At 42.7% G+C, this 17,607-nt stretch overlaps 1 protein-coding gene across 3 annotated transcripts in view; it reads left to right on the forward strand.

Moving 5' to 3' along the window:
• Positions 1–17,607, forward strand: part of mars1 (methionyl-tRNA synthetase 1) — a 58,160-nt gene that overhangs the window by 21,976 nt on the left and 18,577 nt on the right. For all 3 annotated transcript variants that reach the window (XM_046310046.1, XM_046310048.1, XM_046310047.1), the window contains exons 9-13: positions 7,325–7,528; positions 8,841–9,042; positions 11,448–11,522; positions 11,924–12,094; positions 14,347–14,442. In XM_046310046.1, coding sequence (XP_046166002.1) covers positions 7,325–7,528; positions 8,841–9,042; positions 11,448–11,522; positions 11,924–12,094; positions 14,347–14,442 — 748 coding nt within the window. The remainder of the gene's footprint in view (positions 1–7,324; positions 7,529–8,840; positions 9,043–11,447; positions 11,523–11,923; positions 12,095–14,346; positions 14,443–17,607) is intronic.

The raw sequence follows: 17,607 nt of genomic DNA on the forward strand, positions 1-17,607 counted from the left end.
GTACTGTACACTACCCTACTATACTGTACTGTACACTACCCTACTATACTGTACTGTACACTACCCTACTATACTGTACTGTACACTACCCTACTGTACTGTACACTACCCTACTATACTGTACTGTACACTACCCTACTATACTGTACTGTACACTACCCTACTATACTGTACTGTACACTACCCTACTATACTGTACTGTACACTACCCTACTATACTGTACTGTACACTACCCTACTATACTGTACTGTACACTACCCTACTATACTGTACTGTACACTACCCTACTATACTGTACCCTACCCTACTATACTGTACCCTACTATACTGTACTGTACACTACCCTACTATACTGTACTGTACACTGCCCTACTATACTGTACTGTACACTACCCTACTATACTATACTGTACCCTACCCTACTATACTGTACCCTACTATACTGTACTGTACACTACCCTACTATACTGTACTGTACACTACCCTACTATACTATACTGTACCCTACCCTACTATACTGTACTGTACACTACCCTACTATACTGTACTGTACACTACCCTACTATACTGTACTGTACACTACCCTACTATACTGTACCCTACCCTACTATACTGTACCCTACTATACTGTACTGTACACTACCCTACTATACTGTACTGTACACTACTATACCCACTATACTGTACCCTACCCTACTATACTGTACCCTACTATACTGTACTGTACACTACCCTACTATACTGTACTGTACACTACCCTACTATACTGTACACTACCCTACTATACTGTACCCTACTATACTGTACACTACCCTACTATACTGTACCCTACCCTACTATACTGTACCCTACTATACTGTACTGTACACTACCCTACTATACTGTACTGTACACTACCCCACTATACTGTACCCTACCCTACTATACTGTACCCTACTATACTGTACTGTACACTACCCTACTATACTGTACTGTACACTACCCTACTATACTGTACCCTACTATACTGTACCCTACTATACTGTACTGTACACTACCCTACTATACTGTACCCTACTATACTGTACCCTACTATACTGTACTGTACACTACCCTACTATACTGTACTGTACACTACCCCACTATACTGTACCCTACCCTACTATACTGTACCCTACTATACTGTACTGTACACTACCCTACTATACTGTAGTGTACACTACCCTACTATACTGTACTGTACACTACCCTACTATACTGTACTGTACACTACCCTACTATACTGTACCCTACTATACTGTACTGTACACTACCCTACTATACTGTACTGTACACTACCCTACTATACTACTATACTGTACTGTACACTACCCTACTATACTGTACCCTACCCTACTATACTGTACCCTACTATACTGTACTGTACACTACCCTACTATACTGTACTGTACACTACCCCACTATACTACCCTACTATACTACCCTACCCTACTATACTGTACACCCTACTATACTGTACTGTACACTACCCTACTATACTGTAGTGTACACTACCCTACTATACTGTAGTGTACACTACCCTACTATACTGTACTGTACACTACCCTACTATACTGTACTGTACACTACCCTACTATACTGTACTGTACACTACCCTACTATACTGTACTGTACACTACCCTACTATACTGTACTGTACACTGTACCCTACTATACTGTACCTACTATACTGTACTGTACACTACCCTACTATACTGTACTGTACACTACCCTACTATACTGTACTGTACACTACCCTACTATACCTACTATACTGTACTGTACACTACCCTACTATACTGTACTGTACACTACCCTACTATACTGTACCCTACTATACTGTACTGTACACTACCCTACTATACTGTACCCTACTATACTGTACTGTACACTACCCTACTATACTGTACTGTACACTACTACCTACTATACTGTACTGTACACTACCCTACTATACTGTACACTACCCTACTATACTGTACCCTACTATACTGTACTGTACACTACCCTATTATACTGTACTGTACACTACCCTACTATACTGTACTGTACACTACCCTACTATACTGTACCCTACTATACTGTACTGTACACTACCCTACTATACTGTACTGTACACTACCCTACTATACTGTACTGTACACTACCCTACTATACTGTACCCTACCCTACTATACTGTACCCTACTATGCTGTACTGTACACTACCCTATTATACTGTACTGTACACTACCCTACTATACTGTACTGTACACTACCCTACTATATACTGTACTACTATACTGTACTGTACACTACCCTACTATACTGTACCCTACCCTACTATATACTGTACTGTACTGTACACTACCCTACTATACTGTACTGTACACTACCCTACTATACTGTACTGTACACTACCCTACTATACTGTACTGTACACTACCCTACTATACTGTACCCTACTATACTGTACTGTACACTACCCTACTATACTGTACTGTACACTACCCTACTATACTGTACTGTACACTACCCTACTATACTGTACTGTACACTACCCTACTATACTGTACCTACTATACTACCCTACTATACTGTACTGTACACTACCCTACTATACTGTACTGTACACTACCCTACTATACTGTACCCTACTATACTGTACTGTACTACCCTATTATACTGTACTGTACACTACCCTACTATACTGTACTGTACACTACCCTACTATACTGTACTGTACACTACCCTACTATACTGTACTGTACACTACCCTATTATACTGTACTGTACACTACCCTATTATACTGTACTGTACACTACCCTATTATACTGTACTGTACACTACCCTACTATACTGTACTGTACACTACCCTATTATACTGTACTGTACCCTACTATACTGTACTGTACACTACCCTACTATACTGTACTGTACACTACCCTACTATACTGTACCCTACTATACTGTACTGTACACTACCCTACTATACTGTACTGTACACTACCCTACTATACTGTACTGTACACTACCCTACTATAATGTACTGTACACTACCCTACTATACTGTACTACCCCTACTATACTGTACTGTACACTACCCTACTATACTGTACTGTACACTACCCTACTATACTGTACCCTACCCTACTATACTGTACCCTACTATACTGTACTGTACACTACCCTACTATACTGTTCTGTACACTACCCTACTATACTGTACTGTACACTACCCTACTATACTGTACTGTACACTACCCTACTATACTGTACTGTACACTACTGTACACTACCCTACTATACTGTACTGTACACTACCCTACTATACTGTACTGTACACTACCCTACTATACTGTACTGTACACTACCCTACTATACTGTACTGTACACTACCCTACTATACTGTACTGTACACTACCCTACTATACTGTACTGTACACTACCCTACTATACTGTACTGTACACTACCCTACTATACTGTACTGTACACTACCCTACTATACTGTACTGTACACTACCCTACTATACTGTACTATACACTACCCTACTATACTGTACCCTACTATACTGTACTGTACACTACCCTACTATACTGTACTGTACACTACCCTACTATACTGTACTGTACACTACCCTACTATACTGTACCCTACTATACTGTACTGTACACTACCCTACTATACTGTACTGTACACTACCCTACTATACTGTACTGTACACTACCCTACTATACTGTACCCTACCCTACTATACTGTACCCTACTATACTGTACTGTACACTACCCTATTATACTGTACTGTACACTACCCTACTATACTGTACTGTACACTACCCTACTATACTGTACCCTACTATACTGTACTGTACATACTGTACTGTACCTACTATACTGTACTGTACACTACCCTACTATACTGTACCCTACTATACTGTACTGTACACTACCCTATTATACTGTACTGTACACTACCCTACTATACTGTACTGTACACTACCCTACTATACTGTACTGTACACTACCCTACTATACTGTACCCTACCCTACTATACTGTACCCTACTATACTGTACTGTACACTACCCTATTATACTGTACTGTACACTACCCTACTATACTGTACTGTACACTACCCTACTATACTGTACTGTACACTACCCTACTATACTGTACTGTACACTACCCTACTATACTGTACACTACCCTACTATACTGTACTGTACACTACCCTACTATACTGTACTGTACACTACCCTACTATACTGTACTGTACACTACCCTACTATACTGTACCCTACTATACTGTACTGTACACCTACTATACTGTACTGTACACTACCCTATTATACTGTACTGTACACTACCCTACTATACTGTACTGTACACTACCCTATTATACTGTACTGTACACTACCCTACTATACTGTACTGTACACTACCCTATTATACTGTACTGTACACTACCCTATTATACTGTACTGTACACTACCCTACTATACTGTACTGTACACTACCCTATTATACTGTACTGTACACTACCCTACTATACTGTACTGTACACTACCCTACTATACTGTACTGTACACTACCCTACTATATACTGTACCCTACTATACTGTACTGTACACTACCCTACTATACTGTACTGTACACTACCCTACTATACTGTACTGTACACTACCCTACTATACTGTACTGTACACTACCCTACTATACTGTACCCTACTATACTGTACTGTACACTACCCTACTATACTGTACCCTACTATACTGTACTGTACACTACCCTACTATACTGTACTGTACACTACCCTACTATACTGTACTGTACACTACCCTACTATACTGTACCCTACCCTACTATACTGTACCCTACTATACTGTACTGTACACTACCCTACTATACTGTACTGTACCCTACTATACTGTACTGTACCCTACTATACTGTACTGTACACTACCCTACTATACTGTACTGTACACTGTACTGTACACTACCCTACTATACTGTACTGTACACTACCCTACTATACTGTACTGTACATACCTACTATACTGTACCCTACTATACTGTACTGTACACTACCCTACTATACTGTACTGTACACTACCCTACTATACTGTACTGTACACTACCCTACTATACTGTACTGTACACTACCCTACTATACTGTACTGTACACTACCCTACTATACTGTACACTACCCTACTATACTGTACTGTACACTACCCTACTATACTGTACTGTACACTACCCTACTATACTGTACTGTACACTACCCTACTATACTGTACTGTACACTATACTATACTGTACTGTACACTACCCTACTATACTGTACTGTACACTACCCTATTATACTGTACTGTACACTACCCTATTATACTGTACTGTACACTACCCTACTATACTGTACTGTACACTACCCTATTATACTGTACTGTACACTACCCTACTATACTGTACTGTACACTACCCTACTATACTGTACCCTACTATACTGTACTGTACACTACCCTACTATACTGTACTGTACACTACCCTACTATACTGTACTGTACACTACCCTACTATACTGTACCCTACTATACTGTACTGTACACTACTATACTGTACTGTACACTACCCTACTATACTGTACTGTACACTACCCTACTATACTGTACTGTACACTACCCTACTATACTGTACCCTACCCTACTATACTGTACCCTACTATACTGTACTGTACACTACCCTATTATACTGTACTGTACACTACCCTACTATACTGTACTGTACACTACCCTACTATACTGTACCCTACCCTACTATACTGTACCCTACTATACTGTACTGTACACTACTGTACCTACCCTATTATACTGTACTGTACACTACCCTACTATACTGTACTGTACACTACCCTACTATACTGTACTGTACACTACCCTATTATACTGTACTGTACACTACCCTACTATACTGTACTGTACACTACCCTATTATACTGTACTGTACACTACCCTATTATACTGTACTGTACACTACCCTACTATACTGTACTGTACACTACCCTACTATACTGTACTTTACACTACCCTACTGTACTGTACACTACCCTACTATACTGTACACTACCCTACTATACTGTACTGTACACTACCCTACTATACTGTACTGTACACTACCCTACTATACTGTACCCTACTATACTGTACTGTACACTACCCTACTATACTGTACCCTACTATACTGTACTGTACACTACCCTACTATACTGTACACTACCCTACTATACTACTATACTGTACTGTACACTACCCTACTATACTGTACTGTACACTACCCTACTATACTGTACCCTACTATACTGTACTGTACACTACCCTACTATACTGTACCCTACTATACTGTACTGTACACTACCCTACTATACTGTACACTACCCTACTATACTGTACTGTACACTACCCTACTATACTGTACCCTACTATACTGTACTGTACCCTACTATACTGTACTGTACTGTACACTACCCTACTATACTGTACTGTACACTACCCTACTGTACTGTACTGTACACTACCCTACTATACTGTACCCTACTATACTGTACTGTACACTACCCTACTATACTGTACACTACCCTACTATACTGTACTGTACACTACCCTACTATACTGTACTGTACACTACCCTACTATACTGTACCCTACTATACTGTACTGTACACTACCCTACTATACTGTACCCTACTCTACTGTACTGTACACTACCCTACTATACTGTACACTACCCTACTATACTGTACTGTACACTACCCTACTATACTGTACCCTACTATACTGTACTGTACCCTACTATACTGTACTGTACACTACCCTACTATACTGTACTGTACACTACCCTACTATACTGTACCCTACTATACTGTACTGTACCCTACTATACTGTACTGTACTGTACACTACCCTACTATACTGTACCCTACTATACTGTACTGTACTATACTGTACTGTACTACTATACTGTACTGTACACTACCCTACTATACTGTACTACCCTACTACTGTACTGTACACTACCCTACACTACCCTACTATACTGTACTGTACACTACCCTACTATACTGTACTGTACACTACCCTACTATACTATACTGTACACTACCCTACTATACTATACTGTACACTACCCCACTATACTGTACCCTACTATACTGTACACTACCCTACTATACTGTACACTACCCTACTATATACTGTACACTACCCTACTGTATCTCTCCTCTCTGTTTCTCACTTACACATTCATTTCATGTGTCTCTGTCTCTCCCAGGTATGGTCGTCTGCGTGGTTGGAATGTACTGTATGTGTGTGGGACTGATGAGTACGGTACAGCTACAGAGAACAAGGCCCGTGAGGAAGGTCTGACAGCGCAGCAGATCTGTGACAAGTACCATGCTGTCCACGCCTCCATCTACCAGTGGTTCCAGGTGGACTTCGACTTCTTTGGCCGCACCACCACAAAGAAACAGACCGAGTGAGTAGCGGTGGTAGAATTTCATGTTAAAGTTCTGCTTATTCTTCGGATTATATAGGAGGATTCAGCACCTGATCTAAAACATTAGGAACACCTTGGCCGCACCACCACAAAGAAACAGACCGAGTGAGTAGCGGTGGTAGAATTTCATGTTAAAGTTCTGCTTATTCTTCGGATTATATAGGAGGATTCAGCACCTGATCTAAAACATTAGGAACACCTTGTCTTTCCATGACATCGACTGACCAGGTGAAAGTTATGATCCCTTAGTGATGTCACTTGTTACATCCTCTTCAGTCAGTGTAGATGAAGGGGAGGAGACTGGTTAAAGAAGGACTTTTAAACCTTGAGACAGTTGAGACATGGATTGTGTCTGTGTGCCATTCAGAGGGTGAATGGGCAAGACAAAACATTGAAGTGTCTTTAAACGGGGTGTGGTAGTAGGTGCAGACACACTGGTTTGGGTCAAGAACTGTTGGCTGTTCTTTTATTTTATTTTACCTTTATTTAACCTGGCAAGTCAGTTAAGAACAAATTCTTATTTAAAATGACGGCCTAGGAACAGTGGGGGCAGAACGACAGATTTGTACCTTGTCAGCTCGGGGATTTGAACTTGCAACCTTCCGGTTACTAGTCCAATGCTCTAACCACTAGGCTACCCTGCCGCCCCGTTCTGAGGGCAAAGGGTATGGAGTTGTTCTTGCCATATTATGGACTTGGTATTTGACCAAATAGGGCCATCTTCCACCCCTACCTTATCACAACACAACTGATTGTCTCAAACACATTAAGAAAGAAATATATTTTATCAAGGTACACCTGTTAATTGAAATGCATTCCGGGTGACTCAACCATGAAGCTGGTTGAGAGAATGCCAAGAGTGTGCAACGCTGTCATCAAGGCAAAGGGTGGCTACTTTGAAGAATCTCAAATATATTTAGATTTATTTAACACTTTTCTGGTTACTACATGATTCCATTTGTGTTATTTCATAGTTCTGATGTCTTCACTATTATTCTACAATGTAGAAAATATTTTTTTTAAATAAAGAGAAACCTTTGAATGAGTAGGGGTGTCCAAACCTTTTGACTGGTACTGTACATTAGCAACACACTGGGAGTGTGGTAGCTAGACATGTTAAAGAGTTCTGCAACACGGCTTCCTCTTCCTCTGTTCAAACAGGGATCACATCAAAACTATTGTGTGGAGAATTAGTGTGGATTCATTTTCTTCAGGGGTTTGTACGGAGGATAGAAAACTTTGAAGGTGTTTTGAATTGTATTTGTGAATACGTATCCTCTCTCTCTCTCAGGATAGCCCAGAACATCTTCTGGCGTCTCCATGAGCGAGGCTTCCTACTTGAAGACATTGTGGAGCAGCTGCGCTGCGAGGCGTGCCAGCGTTTTCTAGCCGACCGTTTCGTCGAGGGAACATGTCCCTTCTGCTCTTACCCAGAGGCCCGAGGGGACCAGTGTGACAAGTGTGGCAAGCTTATCAACGCTGTGGAGCTACGGGTGAGGGGCTGGAGAGAACCTTTTATAGGGGGGGCACGTTCCACAGCGAAGGCTAGACGACGCAACAGCCAATGGTTACGTGCCTCTTCATCGACTGACAAATTGCTTTAACATATGATTTGGTTATCTGATACTTAAAATACCTATCCAGGCATTGTAAGATCTGTCAGACGTAAGCAACGTCTAAGTTCTGGAACACGGCCATTATCTATCAATCAATTAATCAATCAATGGACCTGATCCAGACAGATCTGGAATATTTTCAAATACTTTTTGCTGCGCTTGGTTTAGTTTTCCTGGTACAATGGAAGGAAGTAATAGAGTCGTCCCAAACGTCTAAAAACCATTGAGACAACGTCAAGGAGACTGAAGCTAAAGAATCGAAATTGACACACATAATTTCTGACGATGACCAGATTTAGTGTAGCCTACTGGTATTAGTATTATATATATATAGTATTTCAATTTAAATCACAATGAAAAGATCGACTCATTTTATTCATTCTATTATTATTATATATCCAAAATGTCAATAACCCGTATCGTTTAATTAGCATCACTCTGATTGGCCTAAAAAACAACAATAGAACAAAATGTACCAGTTCCTAATCTAATCTAATCTAATCTATACACTGGTAGGTCACATCTGGCCACGATTTGAGATGAAATGACGGCGACTCTGTAACGAGAAAATCCACGTACAGTAAGACATCAAAATGTCATTCTGTTTATGAGCTATTGAAGGAATACAAACATGACAATTACATTCATATCAGTCAATTACATTTATTTATTAAGCCCTTCTAACGTCAGCTGATGTCTCAAAGTGCTGTACAGAAACCCAGCCTAAAACCCCAAACAGCAAGCAATGCAGCTGTAGAAGCACAGTGGCTAGGAAAACTCCCTAGAAAGGCCAGAACCTAGGTAGAAACCTAGAGAGGAACCAGGCTATGAGGGGTGTGCTGGGTGGAGATTATAACAGAACATGACCAAGATGTTCAAATGTTCATAAGTGACCAGCAGGGTCAAATAATAATAATCACAGTGGTTGTAGAGGGTGCAGCAGGCCAGCACCTCAGGAGTAAATGTCAGTTGGCTTTTCATAGCTGGAGAATGTCAGTAACCCTGGGGTGCCCCCCCCCCAGGAAGCGCCGGAAGTCGCCGACACAAGGGTCACCCTCTCTCCTCCACTACAAGGGCTTGGTGGTGTGGTCTCTCTCTCCTCCACTACAAGGCCTTAGTGATGTGTTCTCTCTCTCCTCCACTACAAGGCCTTAGTGATGTGTTCTCTCTCCTCCACTACAATGGCCTTAGTGATTGTGGTCTCTCTCTCCTCCACTACATGGCCTTAGTGATGTGTTCTCTCCTCCACTACAAGGCCTTAGTGATGTGTTCTGTTCTCTCCTCCACTACAAGGCCTTAGTGATGTGTTCTCTCCTCCACTACAAGGCCTTAGTGATTGTGTTCTCTCTCCTCCACTACAAGGCCTTAGTGATTGTGTTCTCTCTCCTCCACTACAAGGCCTTAGTGAGTGTTCTCTCCTCCACTACAAGGCCTTAGTGATGTGTTCTCTCCTCCACTACAAGGCCTTAGTGATGTGTTCTCTCTCTCCTCCACTACAAGGCCTTAGTGATGTGTTCTCTCCTCCACTACAAGGCCTTAGTGATGTGTTCTCTCTCTCCTCCACTACAAGGCCTTAGTGATTGTGTTCTCTCTCTCCTCCACTACAAGGCCTTAGTGATATGTTCTCTCCTCCACTACAAGGCCTTAGTGATGTGTTCTCTCTCTCCTCCACTACAAGGCCTTAGTGATGTGTTCTCTCCTCCACTACAAGGCCTTAGTGATGTGTTCTCTCCTCCACTACAAGGCCTTAGTGATGTGTTCTCTCTCCTCCACTACAAGGCCTTAGTGATGTGTTCTCTCCTCCACTACAAGGCCTTAGTGATATGTTCTCTCCTCCACTACAAGGCCTTAGTGATGTGTTCTCTCTCTCCTCCACTACAAGGCCTTAGTGATGTGTTCTCTCTCCTCCACTACAAGGCCTTAGTGATGTGTTCTCTCTCTCCTCCACTACAAGGCCTTAGTGATGTGTTCTCTCTCTCCTCCACTACAAGGCCTTAGTGATGTGTTCTCTCTCTCCTCCACTACAAGGCCTTAGTGATGTGTTCTCTCTCTCCTCCACTACAAGGCCTTAGTGATGTGTTCTCTCTCTCCTCCACTACAAGGCCTTAGTGATGTGTTCTCTCTCTCCTCCACTACAAGGCCTTAGTGATGTGTTCTCTCTCTCCTCCACTACAAGGCCTTAGTGATGTGTTCTCTCTCTCCTCCACTACAAGGCCTTAGTGATTGTGTTCTCTCTCTCCTCCACTACAAGGCCTTAGTCATTGTGTTCCTTCTCTCTACAGGAGCCTACTTGTAAGGTGTGTAGTCAGACTCCTGTAGTCCAATCCTCCAAACACCTGTTCCTGGATCTGCCCAAGGTACACACAGTCACGTCTTTCAAATTTCCCACCATGTTTGTTTGTCTCTAAGTCCACATAATAAGCTAAGATTTTATAGGTGTTTAAACTAAGGTGCTTGTTTATCTCCCTCTCCCCCCCTCTCTCTCTCCCTCTCTCTCGTATACCACTCTGTCTCTGTTTCTCTCTCTCTCTCTGTTTTTCTCTCTCTCTCTGTTTTTTTTTCTCTCTCTCTCTCTCTGTTTCTCTCTCTCTGTTTTTCTCTCTCTCTCTGTTTTTCTCTCTCTCTGTTTTTCTCTCTCTCTCTCTCTGTTTTTCTCTCTCTCTGTTTTTCTCTCTGTTTCTCTCTCTCTCTGTTTCTCTCTCTCTCTCTGTTTCTCTCTCTCTTTCTCTTTCGTATACCACTCTGTCTCTGTGGTCAGTTGGAGGCTGAGTTGGAGCAGTGGTTGGAGAGGTCTACTGGGTCAGGGGACTGGACGGCCAATGCCAAACAGATCACCAGATCCTGGGTGAGGGACGGACTCAAACCCCGCTGCATCACCAGAGACCTGAAGTGGGGAACCCCTGTACCTCACCCCGACTTCTCTGACAAGGTACCAGACAAACTCAACCTTCAGTAGTTCTCTCTCTCTCTCTCTCTCTCTCTCTTTCTCTAGCTCTCTCTCTTTCTCTAGCTCTCTCTCTTGCTCTCGTTCTCTTGCTCTCGTTCTCTTTCTCTGGCTCTCGTCCTCTTTCTCTAGCTCTCGTTCTCTTTCTCTAGCTCTCGTTCTCTTTCTCTAGCTCTCGTTCTCTTTCTCTAGCTCTCTCTCGTTCTCTTTATCTAGCTCTCTCTCATTCTCTTTATCTAGCTCTCTCTCGTTCTTTCTCTAGCTCTCTCTCGTTCTCTTTCTCTAGCTCTCTCGTTCTTTTTCTCTAGCTCTCTTTCTCTAGCTCTCTCTCGTTCTTTCTCAAGCTCGTTCTCTTTCTCTAGCTCTCTTTCTCTAGCTCTCTCTCGTTCTCTAGCTCTCTTTCTCTAGCTCTCACTTTTTCTCTAGCTCTCTTTCTCTCGTTCTCTTTCTCTAGCTCTCGTTCTCTTTCTCTAGCTCTCTCTCGTTCTTTCTCTAGCTCTCTCTCGTTCTTTCTCTAGCTCTCTCTCGTTCTCTTTCTCTAGTTGTCTTTCTTGTAGCTCTCTCGTTCTCTTTCTCTAGCTCTCTCGTTCTTTCTCTAGCTCTCTCTCGTTCTTTCTCTAGCTCTCTCTCGTTCGTTCTCTAGCTCTCTCTCGTTCGTTCTCTAGCTCTCTCTCGTTCGTTCTCTAGCTCTCTCTCGTTCGTTCTCTAGCTCTCTCTCGTTCGTTCTCTAGCTCTCTCTCGTTCGTTCTCTAGCTCTCTCTCGTTCGTTCTCTAGCTCTCTCTCGTTCGTTCTCTAGCTCTCTCTCGTTCTTTCTCTAGCTCTCTCTCGTTCTTTCTCTAGCTCTCTCTCGTTCTTTCTCTAGCTCTCTCTCGTTCTCTTTCTCTAGCTCTCTCTCGTTCTCTTTCTCTAGCTCTCTCTCGTTCTCTTTCTCTAGCTCTCTCTTGTTCTCTTTCTCTAGCTCTCTCTCTCGTTCTCTTTCTCTAGCTCTCTCTCTCGTTCTCTTTCTCTAGCTCTCTCTCTCGTTCTCTTTCTCTAGCTCTCTCTCGTTCTCTTTCTCTAGCTCTCTCTCGTTCTCTTTCTCCAGCTTTCTCTAGCTCTCTCCTTCTCTTTCTCTAGCTCTCTTTCTCTAGCTCTCTTTCTCTAGCTCTCTCTCGTTCTTTCTCTAGCTCTCTCTTGTTCTTTCTCTAGCTCTCTCTTGTTCTTTCTCTAGCTCTCTCTGTTCTTTCTCTAGCTCTCTCTCGTTCTTTCTCTAGCTCTCTCTCGTTCTTTCTCTAGCTCTCTCTCGTTCTCTTTCTCTAGCTCTCTCTCGTTCTCTTTCTCTAGCTCTTTCTCTTTCTCTAGCTTTCTCTAGCTCTCTTTCTCTAGCTCTCTTTCTCTAGCTCTCTTTCTCTAGCTCTCTCTCGTTCTTTCTCTAGCTCTCTCTCGTTCTTTCTCTAGCTCTCTCTCGTTCTTTCTCTAGCTCTCTCTCGTTCTTTCTCTAGCTCTCTCTCGTTTTCTTTCTCTAGCTCTCTCTCGTTCTCTTTCTCTAGCTCTCTCTCGTTCTCTTTCTCTAGCTCTCTCTCGTTCTCTTTCTCTAGCTCTCTCTCGTTCTCTTTCTCTAGCTCTCTCTCGTTCTTTCTCTAGCTCTCTCTCGTTCTTTCTCTAGCTCTCTCTCGTTCTTTCTCTAGCTCTCTCTCGTTCTCTTTCTCTAGCTCTCTCTCGTTCTCGTTCTCTTTCTCTAGCTCTCTAGCTCTCTCTCTCTAGCTCTCTCTCTCTAGCTCGTTCATTTTCTCCAGCTTTCTCTAGCTCTCTCGTTCTCTTTCTCTAGCTCTCTTTTCTAGCTCTCTCTCGTTCTTTCTCTAGCTCTCTCTCGTTCTTTCTCTAGCTCTCTCGTTCTTTCTCTAGCCCTCTCTCGTTCTTTCTCTAGCCCTCTCTCGTTCTTTCTATAGCTCTCTCTCGTTCTTTCTATAGCTCTCTCTCGTTCTTTCTATAGCTCTCTCTCGTTCTTTCTATAGCTCTCTCTCTCTCTCTCTCTCTCTCTCTCTCTCTCTCTCTCTCTCTCTCTCTCTCTCTCTCTCTCTCTCTCTCTCTCTCTCTCTCTCTCTTTCTCTAGCTCTCTCTCTAGCTCTCTCTCTAGCTCTCTCTTTCTCTAGCTCTTTCTCTTTATCTCTCTCTCTCATTCTCTTGAACACACACACTCTGTTTTCTCCCCCCCCCCATTCAGGAAGTAATCATCTTCCTCTTCTTTCGTCTCCAGGTGTTCTACGTGTGGTTTGACGCTCCTATTGGTTACCTGTCCATCACAGCCAACTACACTGACCAATGGGAGAAGTGGTGGAAGAACCCACAGCAGGTACAGTGTGTCTACCAATCAGGTCATACTCTGTGATGTTTACAGCCTTCTCATCTCTTTAAACCCAACTCCACCCAGCTGTAGACTTCAGTTCTACAGCCTTCTAGTCTCCCCAGTGGATCAACACTTAATCATATCAAATTCAACTAATCAACCGCGGTTAGCTCAGTCAGGTGTGTTAATTCTGAAAACAATCCTTCATACATTGCAGACATCCAGGGCTGAATTTCTGATATATCCAGATAGCAGATGTTCTGAAAGAGCTGCAAAACCTGGACCCGTATAAATCAGCTGGGCTTGACAATCTGGACCCTCTATTTCTGAAACTATCCGCCGCCATTGTCGCAACCCCTATTACCAGCCTGTTCAACCTCTCTTTCATATCGTCTGAGATCCCCAAGGACTGGAAAGCTGATGCAGTCATCCCCCTCTTCAAAGGGGGAGACACCCTGGACCCAAACTGTTACAGACCTATATCCATCCTGCCCTGCCTATCTAAGGTCTTCGAAAGCCAAGTCAACAAACAGGTCACTGACCATCTCGAATCCCACCGTACCTTCTCCGCTGTGCAATCTGGTTTCCGAGCCGGTCACGGGTGCACCTCAGCCACGTTCAAGGTACTAAACTATATCATAACCGCCATCGATAAAAGACAGTACTGTGCAGCCGTCTTCATCGACCTTGCCAAGGCTTTCGACTCTGTCAATCACCATATTCTTATCGGCAGACTCAGTAGCCTGGGTTTTTCGGATGACTGCCTTGCCTGGTTCACCAATTACTTTGCAGACAGAGTTCAGTGTGTCAAATCGGAGGGCATGCTGTCTGGTACTCTGGCAGTCTCTATGGGGGTGCCACAGGGTTCAATTCTCGGGCCGACTCTTTTCTCTGTATATATCAATGATGTTGCTCTTGCTGCGGGCGATTCCCTGATCCACCTCTACGCAGACGACACCATTCTATATACTTTCGGCCCGTCATTGGACACTGTGCTATCTAACCTCCAAACGAGCTTCAATGCCATACAACACTCCTTCCGTGGCCTCCAACTGCTCTTAAATGCTAGTAAAACCAAATGCATGCTTTTCAACCGATCGCTGCCTGCACCCGCATGCCCGACAAGCATCACCACCCTGGATGGTTCCGACCTTGAATATGTGGACATCTATAAGTACCTAGGTGTCTGGCTAGACTGCAAACTCTCCTTCCAGACTCATATCAAACATCTCCAATCGAAAATCAAATCAAGAGTCGGCTTTCTATTCCGCAACAAAGCCTCCTTCACTCACGCCGCCAAGCTTACCCTAGTAAAACTGACTATCCTACCGATCCTCGACTTCGGCGATGTCATCTACAAAATTGCTTCCAACACTCTACTCAGCAAACTGGATGCAGTTTATCACAGTGCCATCCGTTTTGTCACTAAAGCACCTTATACCACCCACCACTGCGACTTGTATGCTCTAGTCGGCTGGCCCTCGCTACATATTCGTCGCCAGACCCACTGGCTCCAGGTCATCTACAAGTCCATGCTAGATAAAGCTCCGCCTTATCTCAGTTCACTGGTCACAATGGCAACACCCATCCGTAGCACGCGCTCCAGCAGGTGTATCTCACTGATCATCCCTAAAGCCAACACCTCATTTGGCCGCCTTTCGTTCCAGTACTCTGCTGCCTGTGACTGGAACGAATTGCAAAAATCGCTGAAGTTGGAGACTTTCATCTCCCTCACCAACTTCAAACATCAGCTATCCGAGCAGCTAACCAATCGCTGCAGCTGTACATAGTCTATTGGTAAATAGCCCACCCATTTTTAACTAACTCATCTCCATACTGTTTTTATTTATTTACTTTTCTGCTCTTTTGCACACCAATATCTCTACCTGTACATGACCATCTGATCATTCATCACTCCAGTGTTAATCTGCAAAATTGTAATTATTCGCCTACCTCCTCATGCCTTTTGCACACATTGTATATAGACTCCCCTTTTTTTCTACTGTGTTATTGACTTGTTAATTGTTTACTCCATGTGTAACTCTGTGTTGTCTGTTCACACTGCTATGCTTTATCTTGGCCAGGTCGCAGTTGCAAATGAGAACTTGTTCTCAACTAGCCTACCTGGTTAAATAAAGGTGAAATAAAAAAATAAAATGTTTGGATCTGTAATTCCTTTATTCTACCACCAGATGGAGCTGTATAACATTATGTAATTCCTGTATTCTACCACATGTAATTCCTGTATTCTACCACCAGGTGGAGCTGTATAACTTCATGTAATTCCTTTATTCTACCACCAGGTGGAGCTGTATAACATGTAACTCCTGTATTCTACCACCAGATGGAGCTGTATAACATCATGTAATTCCTGTATTCTACCACCAGGTGGAGCTGTATAATTTAATGTAATTCCTGTATTCTACCACCAGGTGGAGCTGTAGAACTACAGCAGGTGTCTATCATTAATATCATACTGCTTAAACCCATTTTCCCCGACCCAGATTAAGTTTACTGCTGGGCTAAAAAGCTGATGTCATACTGTATATTATGTTTAATAAGATGTTAGGAGATGATATCAAACCTGTAATTCCTTAATCTCATCCACCAGCTGTTTCACTCATGTGGTAGTAATTGAGCCTGGGGATGGTGTTAGTCATTCCGGTGTCCTGTGCTATAATTGCATTTTATTTCTATATTTGACCACCAGGTGGAGCTGTATAACTTCTTGTAATTCCTGTATTCTACCACCAGATGGAGCTGTATAACATCATGTAATTCATGTATTCTACCACCAGGTGGAGCTGTATAACTTCATGTAATTCCTGTATTCTACCACATCATGTAATTCCTGTATTCTACCACATCATGTAATTCCCGTATTCTACCACCAGGTGGAGCTGTATAACGTCATGTAATTCCTGTATTCTACCACCAGGTGGAGCTGTATAACATCATGTAATTCCTGTATTCTACCACATCATGTAATTCCTGGATTCTACCACCAGGTGGAGCTGTATAACATCATGTAATTCATGTATTCTACCACCAGGTGGAGCTGTATAACATCATGTAATTCCTGTATTCTACCACCAGGTGGAGCTGTATAACATCATGTTATTCCTGTATTCTACCACCAGGTGGAGCTGTATAACTTCATGTAATTCCTGT

Source organism: Oncorhynchus gorbuscha, linkage group LG18 (genome assembly GCF_021184085.1).
Source record: "Oncorhynchus gorbuscha isolate QuinsamMale2020 ecotype Even-year linkage group LG18, OgorEven_v1.0, whole genome shotgun sequence".
NCBI classification, from domain to species: domain Eukaryota; kingdom Metazoa; phylum Chordata; class Actinopteri; order Salmoniformes; family Salmonidae; genus Oncorhynchus; species Oncorhynchus gorbuscha.